The sequence below is a fragment of the Coenobita brevimanus genome, chromosome 108 (genome assembly GCF_032717465.1).
Source record: "Coenobita brevimanus isolate Jiangsu-jjx chromosome 108, ASM3271746v2, whole genome shotgun sequence".
NCBI lineage: Eukaryota > Metazoa > Arthropoda > Malacostraca > Decapoda > Coenobitidae > Coenobita > Coenobita brevimanus.
In genome coordinates this window covers 1641827-1655732 of record NC_137061.1, presented here as the reverse complement: position 1 = coordinate 1655732, position 13906 = coordinate 1641827, and the positions used below count along the sequence as shown (strand labels likewise).

The following is a 13906-nucleotide window of genomic DNA, read 5'->3' as shown; positions in this document are numbered from 1 at the left end:
TATTATTATTATTATTATTATTATTACTTTGCTTTTGCTGTTCCTAGGCTCCTCTAGACGTGAACCCAGTGGACTGCAGGCTTATGTTGTCCTGCAGTCCACCGTCATCTTTTTGGGGGATAGGGAGGGAGCTGACGGACGTTTGTATGGCCGGGCAGTGAAGTCTCCCGGTAATATCAGCGCTACCACGAGAAGGCGTCCCTCTCCAGTGGCGATGAGATTAAAGACGCCAATGCAATGAACACTATAATATTAACACTCTTTCAGTTCTTCCTTATTTACGCACACAATTGATCACACACACACACACACACACACACACACACACACACACACACACACACACACAAAACTGGTCACAATTTTCCCCCCAATACTTCAGTTCTCTCTAAATCTATTGAACCTTTTTCCATAATATATCAACCGTGTGGACGGCGCCATATCATATTTTTCAAACCAGCTTTTATTTTTTTTCTTAATCTGGACTACAAAATTACAGAATATATACATGGAATTTTAATTTTTTTTATTAATAATTCATCAAAGTTTGGTTAAAGGTTACTGTTATATTTTTCACTGCCTTAATTCACTGTTTATTTATTTGTGTTATTATTTACTGGTGCCATTTAATGTACACACGAAAGATACATACATACATACATACATGCATACATACATGCATACATACATACATACATACATACATACATACATACATGCATACATACATATATACATACATACATACTGTAGATAAAACGACAAAACTACCTGCCTACTTACCCACCTACCTACCTACCTACCTGCCTACTTATACCCACCAACCTACCTACCTACCTACTTACCCACCTACATATACATACATTCATACATAAACATACATACATACATATATACAAATACACGCCCAACACAACATGCATACAAATAGGTTACATATATACACATTCACATATTGTAATTGCTTTTTCACTATTTTGATATGTTACTGATCCTGCACCCCACAGAATATATACCGCATACTTAGAAGGAAAAATATATCTGTACATAAAAGTATATTCTGTGTTATACAAAATATATATAGTATACATATTGCTGTATTTTCCACGCTGGTTGCATTCGCCTGCTCTTTCCTTCCATTCTTCCTCTCTCTCTATATATATTCCTAACACTGCACTTGCTCCTACTCGCAGTCTCCCCCCCTCTCTCTCTCTTCCTCCTCCTCACTCTCCCCTCCCTCCCTCCCTCCCTCTTCTACGTACTCTCCCTTCCCTGATTCTTTTCCCCTCTTCGTTTTCCCCTCCTTTCCTCCCATTCTTCCTCGCCACTCCTCCCTCCCTTTCTCCCCGCTCCCTCTCTCCCCACACCCCTCCCTCCCTTCTTTCCCACTTCCCCTCCCTTCCTCCCCACTCCCTCCCCTTCTCCCCACTCCCCCTCCCTCCCTCTAATCCTTAAGACAATTTGAAGGATAATTTAACACACAGGTATGAGGGATTCCGGCGAGAGAGAGAGAGAGAGAGAGAGAGAGAGAGAGAGAGAGAGAGAGAGAAAGATGAAAGAGGCTTTCAATGCAAGAGAACAAAAGAGTTTATTTCCAAGATGTATACATGCAGTCCTACACATGTACGAATCTACGCACACACACACACACACACACACACACACACACACACACACACACACACACATGAACATAAACGAGCCAGACCTAAATACCATGGAGTGAAGAAGCAGGTGAGAGAGAGAGAGAGAGAGAGAGAGAGAGAGAGAGAGAGAGAGAGAGAGAGAGTTAAAAAAATGTTTAGGCAGGAGTGAGAGTGTGGGGGGTGACAGAAGCGTTGACAGCCAAAGTGACAGCCTTGACCTACTGACACGAGTCTTAGGTCTACTCTCTCTCTCTCTCTCTCATGCCCCAAATTTCTTATTCCTTTCATGTGTATCATCCTATTTCATTTTATTACCATTTTCATTAATCTCTCTCTCTCTCTCTCTCTCTCTCTCTCTCTCTCTCTCTCTCTTCGTCCTCTACCTCGCGTGGGGCAAGAAAAAGGTGCACTGTTTATGAGTGTGTATATGAGGTAGGGAGGAGGGGGAGGGAGGGAAGGAAAAAGGGAGGGAGGGAGGGAGGGGGAAGGGCGGATGGAGAGAGGAAGGGAGGGAGTAGGGAGGATCGACGGAGGGAGGGAGGAAGAGACGAGGGAAAGAAATATGAAGACAGAAATAGAGAAAGGAGGATGGGAAATGAGAAAGAAGATGATGAACAGGGAAGAATTGGATGAATGGGAGGGAGAGACGATGAAAAAAGGAGGAAGAAAGGGAGCAGGAAAGGCAGAGAGGAAAGGGAGAGGAGGAGGTAAAGGGAGGAAATAAAAAAAAAGATGAATGTGAGGGAGAGGAGGGAGGGTGAAAGAGGAAATGGAAGAAAAAAAAAGGGAGAGAGTGAGAGTTAAGTGGGTAAGTACGGGGATGGGTAGATGAATTATGGGAGAGAGGGAGAAAGCGATGTAAAGTTAAGTACAGAGGGGAGAGAGGTATATGAGAGAGAGCACGGAGGGAGGGAGGAAAGATGGAGGTAAGTCGGTCAAGGTGACACAGACATTCACTCTTGGCTGCTCAGGTGGGAGGGGAAAAAATGGAGGAGAGAGAGAGAGAAAAAGACCCACACGGAGACATGCCTAGGCCTATGTGGAGCAGGGCAGGGGTGGAGGGAGGAAATATGTGTGGAAGAAGCGTATGTGGAAGAATGGACTTGGTGGAGAAGGGCTATGTGGACGGGGTGTCAGTAGATTGAGAAACTGAGTGGAAGACAGGAAACTAGCTTCATGGAGACATTACAAGGCCTATGTGGTGGTGGACCAGGGTGGAAGGAGAGTATATGTGGAAGAGGGGTAGTGGTGGAAGAGGGGGCGAAGTTACGATGGGGCTATGTGGACTGGCATAACGTGGACTGAGAAATATGTGGCGTAGAGAGAGGAAATTGTTTACACAGAGACATCAGAAAATCTATGTGGAAGAGAGAATATGTGGAAGAGGAGTAGTTGTGGAAGGAGGGATTTAAAGTGCATAAAGGCCTGGGTGGACGTTAAGAGAGAATTTATGTGGAAAGAGGCCATGTGGAGCGGGGTCTGTGGTGGAAGGAAGGAATATGTGAGGAAGATTATGTGGAAGGATTACGCCTGTGAGGAGAAACGTCGGGAAGAAGGAGCTATGTGCAATGAAAATCTAGGAAGACGTATGCGGGAAAGAATAAGAAACAGAGGCAGAGAATACGTGGGAGAGGCATATGTCGAAAGAGAGAATATGTGGAAGGAGGGACTGACTGGAGAGGGACTAAGTGATGTGGATGATGTGGAGGAAGGAAATTATGTGGAAGCGGACCTACTTAAGAATGAATTACTATGTGGAAGATGGATTTGTGTACAGAGGGGCTTAAAAGAGGGGAGTCCACGTGAAATGGATTAGGGTGGAACTTACGAGTAGTAATGTGGAAGAACTCATATGTGGAAGAAGTGACTGAAGGAATATCTGGAGAGAAAGATTATGGGAAGTAGGGACTATGTGGAATGGATGGCTATGTGGAGATGGCTTAAGTGGAAGGAGGCTGTGTGGGGGAATGACTGATGCTGTTATATGGGTGGAGGGATGTGGATAATGTGGAAAAATTGATGGAGGAGGGTACAGTATGCTCTGCTAAGGAAGAGTATGTGGAAGACGAGTAGTGGGAACCTTTGTCATCTCAAATAACACACACACACACAAACACACTCACACACACACACACTCACGCACACACACACACAGGAACCTTAAAATATACACCAGCGTAGGCATATCACAAAAACACTCACGCACGCACGCACGCACGCACACACAAACCTTAAAATATGCACACACGTAAACATAATACACACACACACACACACACACACACACATTCCTACCTAGATATCATGTGCTCTGCATCTCAGACGAGGAAAAAAAAAGTAAAGCGACTTGAGAGAGAGAGAGAGAGAGAGAGAGAGAGAGAGAGAGAGAGAGAGAGAGAGAGAGAGAGAGAGAGAGGTGGTGTGTATAAGAGGGTAAGAATGAAATAGAGAGACATGCAGAATGAACTATGGCAGGGATCTTTGCCACTGCCCATATATCAGCAAAGCAGGGTAGGGCAGGCAGGGTAGGGTAGGCAGGATGGGCAGGCAGGGAAGGTTAGGTACGGTGGGTAGGCAGGGTGGGTAAGGTAGGCACGGTGGGTAGGCAGGATAGGCAGGCAGAAGGTAGATGGCAAAATGCACTCACAGGAATAGAATGGAAAGGACATAATAAGAGTTAGAGAGAAACGAAGCAAACTTGTGAACATGACAGACAGACAGACAGACAGAGACAGACGAACAGACAGACAGACAGACAGACAGACACAGACAGACGAACAGACAGACAGACGGGCAAGGAAAGAGAAGGCAAACCGTGGATTGGACAGAATGAATTAAAAGCAGCAAATAGTCAGCATAGGTAGAGAGCAGCAACAACAAATACCTGGGCCATGATAAGTGATAGCCATGGGACAGCGAACAGACAGACGGTATAAGGGATTCAGGATATGGACTGGATAGACAAGAGGCACCAGTCAGGATAAGGGTAGGAAGATGAAAAGGATAGAGACAGCAGGATAAGACACAGAACAGGGGCTAGGAACACAGGCTGGCAGGACAGAGGGACAGATTACGACAAGGAATGAGAAAGGATAACATGGACTAGATAAGAAGGCTGGATAATGAAGGCTGGGTATAGGTGGGGAAAGAATAAGGATGAGTGCAGACTAGTGAAGGTGTATAAGCTGGAAAGACGGGAAAAACAAGAAGAAAAGAAGGCAGAATGTAAATTTAGATATTTTTTTTTTTAAAGTGACAATGAATGGAGGAAGGAAAAACAAAGGAAATTAAAAAAAAAGTCCATATGAGACAAAAAGAAATCGTGACGTCAAAATAAGGAGAGCAGGTACAAAAGGATGGAGGACAGAAGAGAGGAGGGCACAGAAGAGAGGACACGGAAGAGAGGAGGACACAGAAGAGAGCAGGGCACAGAAGAGAGCAGGGCACAGAAGAGAGCAGGGCACAGAAGACAGCAGGGCACAGAAGAGGGCAGGACACAAGACAGCAGGGCACAGAAGACAGCAGGGCACAGAAGACAGCAGGGCACAGAAGAGGGCAGGACACAGAAGACAGACAGACAAAGAAGAGACCAGAGTAAAGGAAAATAAGCTTAAAGGAGAGGGCAACAGGTAAAAACAATCAACAGGTGTGATAGACGACATATACAGGTAGGAAGGAGGTGGGTTAACAGGTAATTACACAGGGTTAAGCAAAAATGGACTCAAGTACAAAACCCGTATTCTCCTCGGGTATGGAAGCTCCCTAGCACCTTTTCCTTAGCGACTTATTATTGGATACGGCTGGTTAATATCCTTTTCTACATTATTTATACAGGGTATGGCGACATCAGAAGGATTTATATAACACACAAGCGGAAAATAAGGTATAATAAGCAAAATGTAGGATATAGAGCAGGAAGGAAGGATGTAGGGCAGGAAGGATGTAGGGCAGGAAGGATGTAGGGCAGGAAGGATGTAAGGCAGGGAGGATGTAGGGCAGGATGGATGTAGGGCAGGAAGGATGTAGGGCAGGAAGGGAGGATGCAGGGCAGGAAGGGAGGATGTAGGGCAGGATGGATGTAGGGCGGGCAGGATAAAGGGCGGGCAGGATAAAGGGCAGGATGGATGTAGGGCAGGAAGGACGTAGGGCAGGATGGATGTAGGGCAGGAAGGACGTAGGGCAGGATGGATGTAGGGCAGGAAGGATGTAGGGCAGGATGGATGTAGGGCAGGAAGGATGTAGGGCAGGAAGGGAGGATGTAGGGCAGGAAGGATGTACGGCAGGAAGGGAGGATGCAGGGCAGGAAGGGAGGATGTAGGGCAGGAAGGATGTAGGGCAGGATGGATGTAGGGCAGGAAGGATGTAGGGCAGGATGGATGTAGGGCGGGCAGGATAAAGGGCAGGAAGGATGTAGGGCAGGATGGATGTAGGGCGGGCAGGAAGGATGTAGGGCAGGAAGGATGTAGGGCAGGATGGATGTAGGGCAGGAAGGATGTAGGGCAGGAAGGATGTAGGGCAGGAAGGATGTAGGGCAGGAAGGATGTAGGGCATGTAGGGCACTGTACAGAGTGGGGGGAAAATGTTTGGGATGAAAGAACTGGCGAAAAAAAGGAGGACAAGAATTGGCAGAAAAAATAAAGACGAAAATAGTTGGCATAAAGAGCTGATAGAAATATGCTAAGGAAAAAAAAAGGTGGTAGATGATACGAAGGAAAAAAAAGGGCTGAAAATAAGGGCAAGAAGAAAAGGTGTCATTATGTAGGGAAAGAAAAAAGAAAGGAATATTGACATAAAGTTGGTAGACATAATACGTAGGCCAAAAGACAGAGGTTGCAGGGAGTAGGTAGATGGGTTGGCAGTGAGGATTATGTATGAGGTCTGGGGTAGGCAGGAGGGAGAGAGAATATAGAGCAGGTTGGCAGAGAAGTGTGCCTGTGTTTGTGCTTAGGCAGGACCGTAAGCCAAGGGAAGACAGAGCCAGGGTAGGCAGAGTAAGGCAGGGGTAGGGCTAGGCTTGGCAAGGTCAAGGATAAGGCAGGGAAGACTGGAGGGTACTGGGTAGAGAAGGTGAGGCAGAGTGAGATAGGGTAGAATGAGGCAAGGTACAGTGAGGTAGGGTAGAGTGAGGTAGGGTAGGGGAGAGGCAGGGTAAGGGTGATCTAGGGTGAAATAGGGTAGAGTGAAGTGGGGTTACGTCAGGTAGTGAAGAGTGAGAACAGGCAGAGTGAGGAAGGACAGTGAGGTAAGATAGAGCCAGGGCAAGGTAGAGGTCAAAGGTGAGACTAGGTGAGGGTGAATACAAGGGTGAGCTAACGAAGAAGAGGGCAGGGTATGGGGTAAGGGTGAGATGAGACGAGGGGTGAGGGTATGACTAAGGGTGAGACAAGAAGTGCGGCAGGGTGAGGTGAGGTAGGGTGAGGGGTGCAGGGAGGGAGCGCGGGTCACTTACTGATGTGTATGAGTCCTGTTGACAGCATGGAGAGCTTGATGCGGCTGGGTATGGCTGACAGTGACTTGGATGAAACACTTAGGAACCTGCGCCTCCTGGGTTTATCCCCGCCCTTGGTCTTAGAGCGACCCTTCCTCCCGATGGCGGTGGGCACGGGGTCCTCGCCCACCACGGTGGCGTCCACCGGGGGCGAGCCCCCCGCCATGGAGGAGGAGGCACTACCGGGGGCGGACACTGCGTCCCTGTCCTGCATCATGCTGGCCACATGGACACTGGACACACTGGGCCGCGGCACACACACGGCGGGGTACACACGCGGGCACTGTCGGGAGCGCTGCGCTGCCCCTCACCCACTGCCGCCCCAACCCGCCGCCCAGACCCGCCACCTGCGCGGCTAAAACCGTGGCCGCGCCGGGGACCACGCCAACTATGTGCCAGTGGCCCACCCGCTATCCCGGGACACGGTCGCACACCACACCACACCACACTGTACCACGCCAAACCACACCACACTGTATCACAACTCTGTGCTATCCCATGCTGTACCATGCGACACCACACCACACTACGTTATACCAAACCATACCATTCGGCACCACCACACCGTATCATACCACTCCACACTACACCACACCATCCGTCCAAGATACCAACACCACAAGGACACACCAACCCCAGGCCTATGCAGAACACCACCAGAACTAAACAAAACACACAATATCCAAACAAAACACACCAAACCCAAACAGAACAAAGCAGAACCAAACAGAACACACCAAACCTAAACAGAACACACCAGACCAAGACAGACCACATCAGACCTAACCAGAAGACATCACCTCCAGATTGACCACACCAGAGCAAGGCAGAACACATCACCTCCAGACCAAACACACCAGAACAAGACAGAACACACCACCTCCAGGCAGAACACACCAGACCAAGACAGAACACACCACAATTCCACCAGGTCATTGACAGACAGGCACATTGACGGTCACTTCCCTTTTGCAACCAAGAATTACATTTCCAGGAAGCATGAGACAAGGAGAATACAGAATCCTACTCTGTCTCTTAATCGTCCTGCGAAAAACAAATCTCAAAAACAGGGAAATTATTATCTTACGTCTGTGGGAAATAATAATTCACTTCACCCAGGGATGCATCTTTTAGTCTTGCTACCTACAGACGATTTTAATCAGCTTAGGAGAGGGTTTTTGAGCTGGAGGGGTTAGAAACGGCCTTCACCAACCCCTTCAGTGCCACAAACCCCTCCTAGGTTACGCAAAATCGTCTGGTTTTAAAAAAATAGGGTATATAAGAGAGGATTTCTAGTCATCAACTCTTCACCATTGCAAATCTTTCCTCAGCTGAATAAAATCGTCTGGATATACCACGAAAAAACGCCATCGTACCCAGAGAGAAGTACCGTGAGAGGGAAAGTACCGTACCCTATTTGCACCCTATCAGCATACAACCCTCACCCTTGTACCCCCCCCTCCTCACCTGTACCGCGCACCTGTCTCACCTATATCACTTTCCTCTACCTTTTTTCCCCTCCCTCCATTATCTCTTTCTCCCTCTTCCTTCTCTTCCTCCAGTGTGTGTGTGTGTGTGTGTGTGTGTGTGTGTGTGTGTGTGTGTGTGTGAGAGAGAGAGAGAGAGAGAGAGAGAGAGAGAGAGAGAGAGAGAGAATCATGTGAGTGTATATGCTTAGCTTGGAGTGACGTGATATGTTGCTCCTCTACTATAACCTTGACTCAGAATTAAAAGCTTTATATATTGCAGGACAGTCAAGGAAAATGAACACAGAATATCCACATGCTTCTTCTTCCTCCTAGAAAAAAAAAATCTTAGAAGAGAAAGGCTTAAGTAATTTTAGGAAGCTGGGGACTGATATTTTGACATGATGCTATCGAAATCTGAGTTAATTTATGCATATCAATCACTCATCTATCTTTGTCTGCCTCTTCTGCCTCTTTATATGTCTAGCATACAATTAGCTTGGTTATTTTCATACCTATAAATATCTATACTCATTTCGATCAATAATAACTGTCTTTATATATTTCTAGATGTCTGTCAGCTTGCACATACATCTACCTACTGGTCCATCTATCTATCTTTCTATCAACCTATCACTTTAAATATTCATCTCTATTCACTACCTGTCTACCCACCTGTCAATATACCTGCCTATCTACTATGCTTAAATGAGACAGGTGTGCCAACACTGACACACACAATTCCAACAATTCCCACCATCCAACCAGACCCAATTTCGAAATCTTAAGATGTAATATCAATGAGAAAAATACACCCAAAATTTCCCTATCCCCATTTGTAGCCAGTACCTAGTATCGAATGTCCAAAATCTAGAAATATCCTATAAATTAAAAAAAAAAATGGAAATCACAGGTGTCCCTTTTCTTAGCAGGTGTCTGAAGCAACAGGTTAAGAAAGTCTTCGGTGCAAACGTGCCAGGTTTCGTGTTCGTATTTTTTTTTTTCCCCTTCCTTCGTGTACAGTGACTTCATTTGATTCTCTTAATGTGTGTGTGTGTGTGTGTGTGTGTGTGTGTGTGTTTTAGTCTTTTTCCCTTAGTTCTTCCCATTTCCTCTTGCTTTTAAAATTGAAACTAACTTTTTCCTCTTGGTTATTTTTCTTGCTTGAGTGTTTCATCTTCATTTTATTTTAGTTAATTTTTTTTGCTGAGTTGCACATTTATCTGACGTAAGAATATATCATTCTTATAGATGTTTTTTTTTCTTCTCAGCTTGTTTCTTATTCTTCTCATTCTTCGTGTGTCGCTTTTTTGTCATTCCCTTTATCATCCATGTTATCTTCTCTTCTTCATGCTTATGTCTTCCTGTTCTCCTGTCTTCAGTTTTGTTATTCATGTCCTCATCCTGTTCTTTCTTGATGTGTTTCATTATACAATTCCCAGTATTATTTTAAAACCTCCTTTCTTCTGCTACTACCAACATGTGTACTGGGTAAGAGATTAGCAAGTCTGTGAGCGTTTAAATGGTGGTGGTATTCGTGGTGATGAGGGAAGTGGTGGTGGTTGTGGTGGTAGAGAGGGTGGGTGATGAAAATGGTGATGGAGGTGAAGAAAATCCTTTGTGAAAATCCTGCACGGTGGGATTTCAGGAAGACAATGTGGTGAGGTGACAAACGGGTTGGTTGTGGTAGTGAGGGTTGATGTGGTGTATTCGAGGTGGTAGTGATGGGTGTGGTGGTGACAGTGGTTGCTTGTGGTAGTAAGGGTTGATGTGGTTGTGGTATTCGAGGTGGTAGTGATGGGTGTGGTGGTGGCAGTAGTTGTTTGTGGTAGTGAGGGTTGATGTGGTAGTGGTATTCGAGGTGGTAGTGATGAGTGTGGTGGTGACAGTGGTTGCTTGTGGTAGTGAGGGTTGATGTGGTAGTGGTATTCGGGGTGGTAGTGATGAGTGTGGTAGTAACAATGGGGGTAATGCTTGTGGTAGTGATGGCCGAGGTGATAGTGATGACTGAGGTGGTGGTAATGACTGTGGTAGTGCTGTGGTGATTGTGGTAGCAGTGATGTCCAGGCCTATTAAAAAACCCAGACTTCGAAGTACAGTAGTTGTGATTGGTACTGCTGTGAAAGCTACACCCAATGGTTCTTGTGGTAATGGTAGTAGTGGTTGTGGTAGTAGTGGTAGTAGTAGCTGTGGTAGTAGTGGTAGTAGCAGCTGTGGTAGTAGTGGTTGTAGCAGCTGTGGTAGTAGTGGTTGTAGCAGCTGTGGTAGTAGTGGTTGTAGCAGCTGTGGTAGTAGTGGTTGTAGCAGCTGTGGTAGTAGTGGTTGTAGCAGCTGTGGTAGTAGTGGTTGTAGCAGCTGTGGTAGTAGTGGTAGTAGCAGCTGTGGGAGCATTGGTTGTAGCAGCTGTGGTAGTAGTGGTTGTAGCAGCTGTGGTGGTAGTGGTTGTTGTAGTAGCTGTAGTAGTAGTAGTCGTGGATGCTGTGGTTAGTGGTGATAGAGACTGTGGTGGTGGCAGACGCAGTAATGTTGGTAAATGTAGTGTTGTCAGCAGAGGTAGTACCACACGACTAGTAGCAATGGTTCCAAGTGGTTTTTCTTCACCTTCAGTGGTAGTGTGGTTGCTTTATGGTAGCTGATTTCGAAGGCTGAATGTCCTTCCTTAGCAGAGTCAGCAAAGTCAGCAGTTGGGTCAGCAGAAATAATGTCAGCAACAATAACAGCAGAGACACTGATAAAAGCAAGCACAGAAGCAGAACACGCATGGGGGGTCGTGCTTTAGGCGCTTCGTTGCACCCTTTCCTAAGCGATTTAGTTTGCATATTACACCTTAACCTTCTCTAGTATTCATATCGTTTTAATATCCTTAGACCTTACACCTTACACCCTACCGTTCTCTAGTAATTATAACGTTTTCATATTCCCATACGAAACGATACTGAGGTGTAACATGTAGAATAAATCGCTAAGCAAATTATGTTACGGTATCTCCACTACTAAGAATATGACCTAGAGCTGGTGGGTGCAATCTACTTAGCGGTAGATGTAGAAGCAGCGTAAATACAGTAGATGAAATAGCGCTACTACCAGACACAGTGCTGAGACTAAGCTATGTGTGCCATAAGTTAACCAGAAGAGGCTCTTGTTATGGTGAGCAGTAATGGGGTTAGTTCCGAAATTTGGGACCTTGGAGTAACAATGATGGTTGTGTGTCGTACTGTGAGGGAAGGTACGGGTGTTCCCCCTCGTCAGTTATGGTGCGGGCTGGTGAGGGGGAAGTCAGGGCGGTGGTGGGGGGTTAGAGTGGTGGTGGGAAAGTCGAGGTTGTGGTGGTGGTGAGATGTGGTGATAGTGGGAGGGGTAAGTGGTGTTGGTGGTGATGGTGGTGGTGGTGGCAGGTGGGGTTGGAGTGGTGGCAGTGGTGAAGGGTTGTGGTAGCAGTAGCGGTGGGTCAGAGTGTTGGTGACAGAGGTGGTGGTTGTGGTGAGTGGTGGGGTGGTAGGTGGGGTTAGAGAAGTGGTAATGGTGACAGGGAGTGGTGGTGGTGGTGGTGGGTTAGAGTGTTGGTGATAGAGGTGGTGGTGGGGGTGTGGGGTGGGGGTGGTAGGTAAAGTCCCTGAGTGGGATACGCGGGGCCCCACATCCACACCTCCCTCCCTTGACGGCTCCGGCAGGGGAGGCAGGGTGGGGCAGGGGTGGCGACCTGGGCCCCCCGCTGGGCACCCTGCATCAGAGGAACACCACGAAGCACACGCAGAACAGGATGAACAAGAACAGAACCAGGGAGAGAACAATGAGGAAAATCGTAATGGGCACCATGACCATTCTAGCCGACTCGATGTAGATGATGACAGCGAGTTGGATGGCGAGATACAACACGCAGACAAATAACTTCGCGCGCCACCACCCTAGCGACCACGCCCACGCCGGGCCACCCACGCCCTTCCCACCACACAGCATAGGCCACCCACAGCACCCCTCACCCTCGGCTTCCTGCCCCTCTCCTCCCCCACCTCCTACTCCAGCCTCAGCGCAGACTTTGGATATCGAGCTGGTGCCCTGGAGTTCGACCTTGATTCTGGCTGGGATGGAGGGGGGCAGCGGGGGTGAGGGAGGGAGTGAGGAGGTCGAGGGAGAGGGTGAGGGCGAGGCCAAGCGAGGTAGAGGACTCCAGGCGGCCTCCTGTCCTCGCCACACCTCGCAGGGCCACAACTGATGTCTGGAGGTCGGGGGTGGCGTGAGATCGAGGTGAGGCATCCACCACCTGCCTCGCGCCCTTGCACCTCACATCACCCAACCTCCTCTACCTCAAACACCGACTAATACCACTCAAGATGGAAGTATTTCAAAGCCACACCTCAAAGCAACCTCTCAAAATCTAAGCACATCTACTCAATGCCCCATTTCCTAGAACAGCTTAGAAAGGCCAAGTACAGTTATGAAAAATGCCAAATTCCATCGACAGCTCAGAACGTCAGAATCAAAAAATCCTTCCCAATCCTTACATCAAATCAGCTTCATCTGTTGGAAAATTTACCACCTATGAATACACGATGAACCAGACGAAAATCACAGAATCTTTTAATCAAACTCTGCTTTTCAATACTCAAAATCCACAAAACATCTCAAGCCACATAGTCAAGCTCACAGACATTACAACCTTTCAACAAACTCACTATAACAACGTCACACAACCTCACAGCCCCACACACTGCTTCCCCTTCCCTTTTTCTTCCCTGACGCGGTGTTTCTCGTGCCCCATTATCTCTCCTCTTTCTTCAGATTTCTCCTTTCTTCTCTTCTTTATTAGTTTCGCTCGTCAGTAACTTCTGCGAGTCAATTTCCCTCAATATTTTCCTCATATAACTTTCTTGGCTCCACCAGATCTTACTCCTGGCACTTTTCTTTCGATATTTTCATTCCCACTTCCACGTACTTATCAATTCTCATAAATTCAGTCACTGTCTCCATCAATATGTGTTAATCTTCCTTCAGGCCTTTCCCATTCATCCTCTTTCGTATTTTCAGTTATCAATATTCGTCTTTTTGCTTCTGAAACACGTAACACTAATTAATAATTAAAGGACCGTCCAATTTTGACAAGTGATGAGGTTGAGAGTGAGTTGCGGAGGGATTTGTCTTTGAGGCTGTCTGCCTTTCATAGTATCCCCAGCTGGATTACTGTCACACATTTCTCTCTCCCTCTCCCTCTCCCCCCCTCTCTCTCTCCCTCCCTCCCTCCCTCCCTCCCTCTCTCTCTCTGCTTTAGTCTGTATTTTCGTCGTTAAGGAAGCTCCGTAGCACCTCTT

General features: G+C 47.0%; 1 protein-coding gene across 1 annotated transcript in view; it reads right to left on the bottom strand.

The window, feature by feature from the left end:
- Ptp36E (protein tyrosine phosphatase 36E) overlaps positions 1–7351 on the bottom strand; it is an 80199-nt gene extending 72848 nt beyond the window's left edge. The window contains exon 1 of the mRNA XM_080285782.1: positions 7096–7351. Within this exon, the coding sequence (XP_080141908.1) occupies positions 7096–7351 (256 nt within the window). The remainder of the gene's footprint in view (positions 1–7095) is intronic.
- Between the last annotated feature and the right edge of the window lie 6555 nt (positions 7352–13906).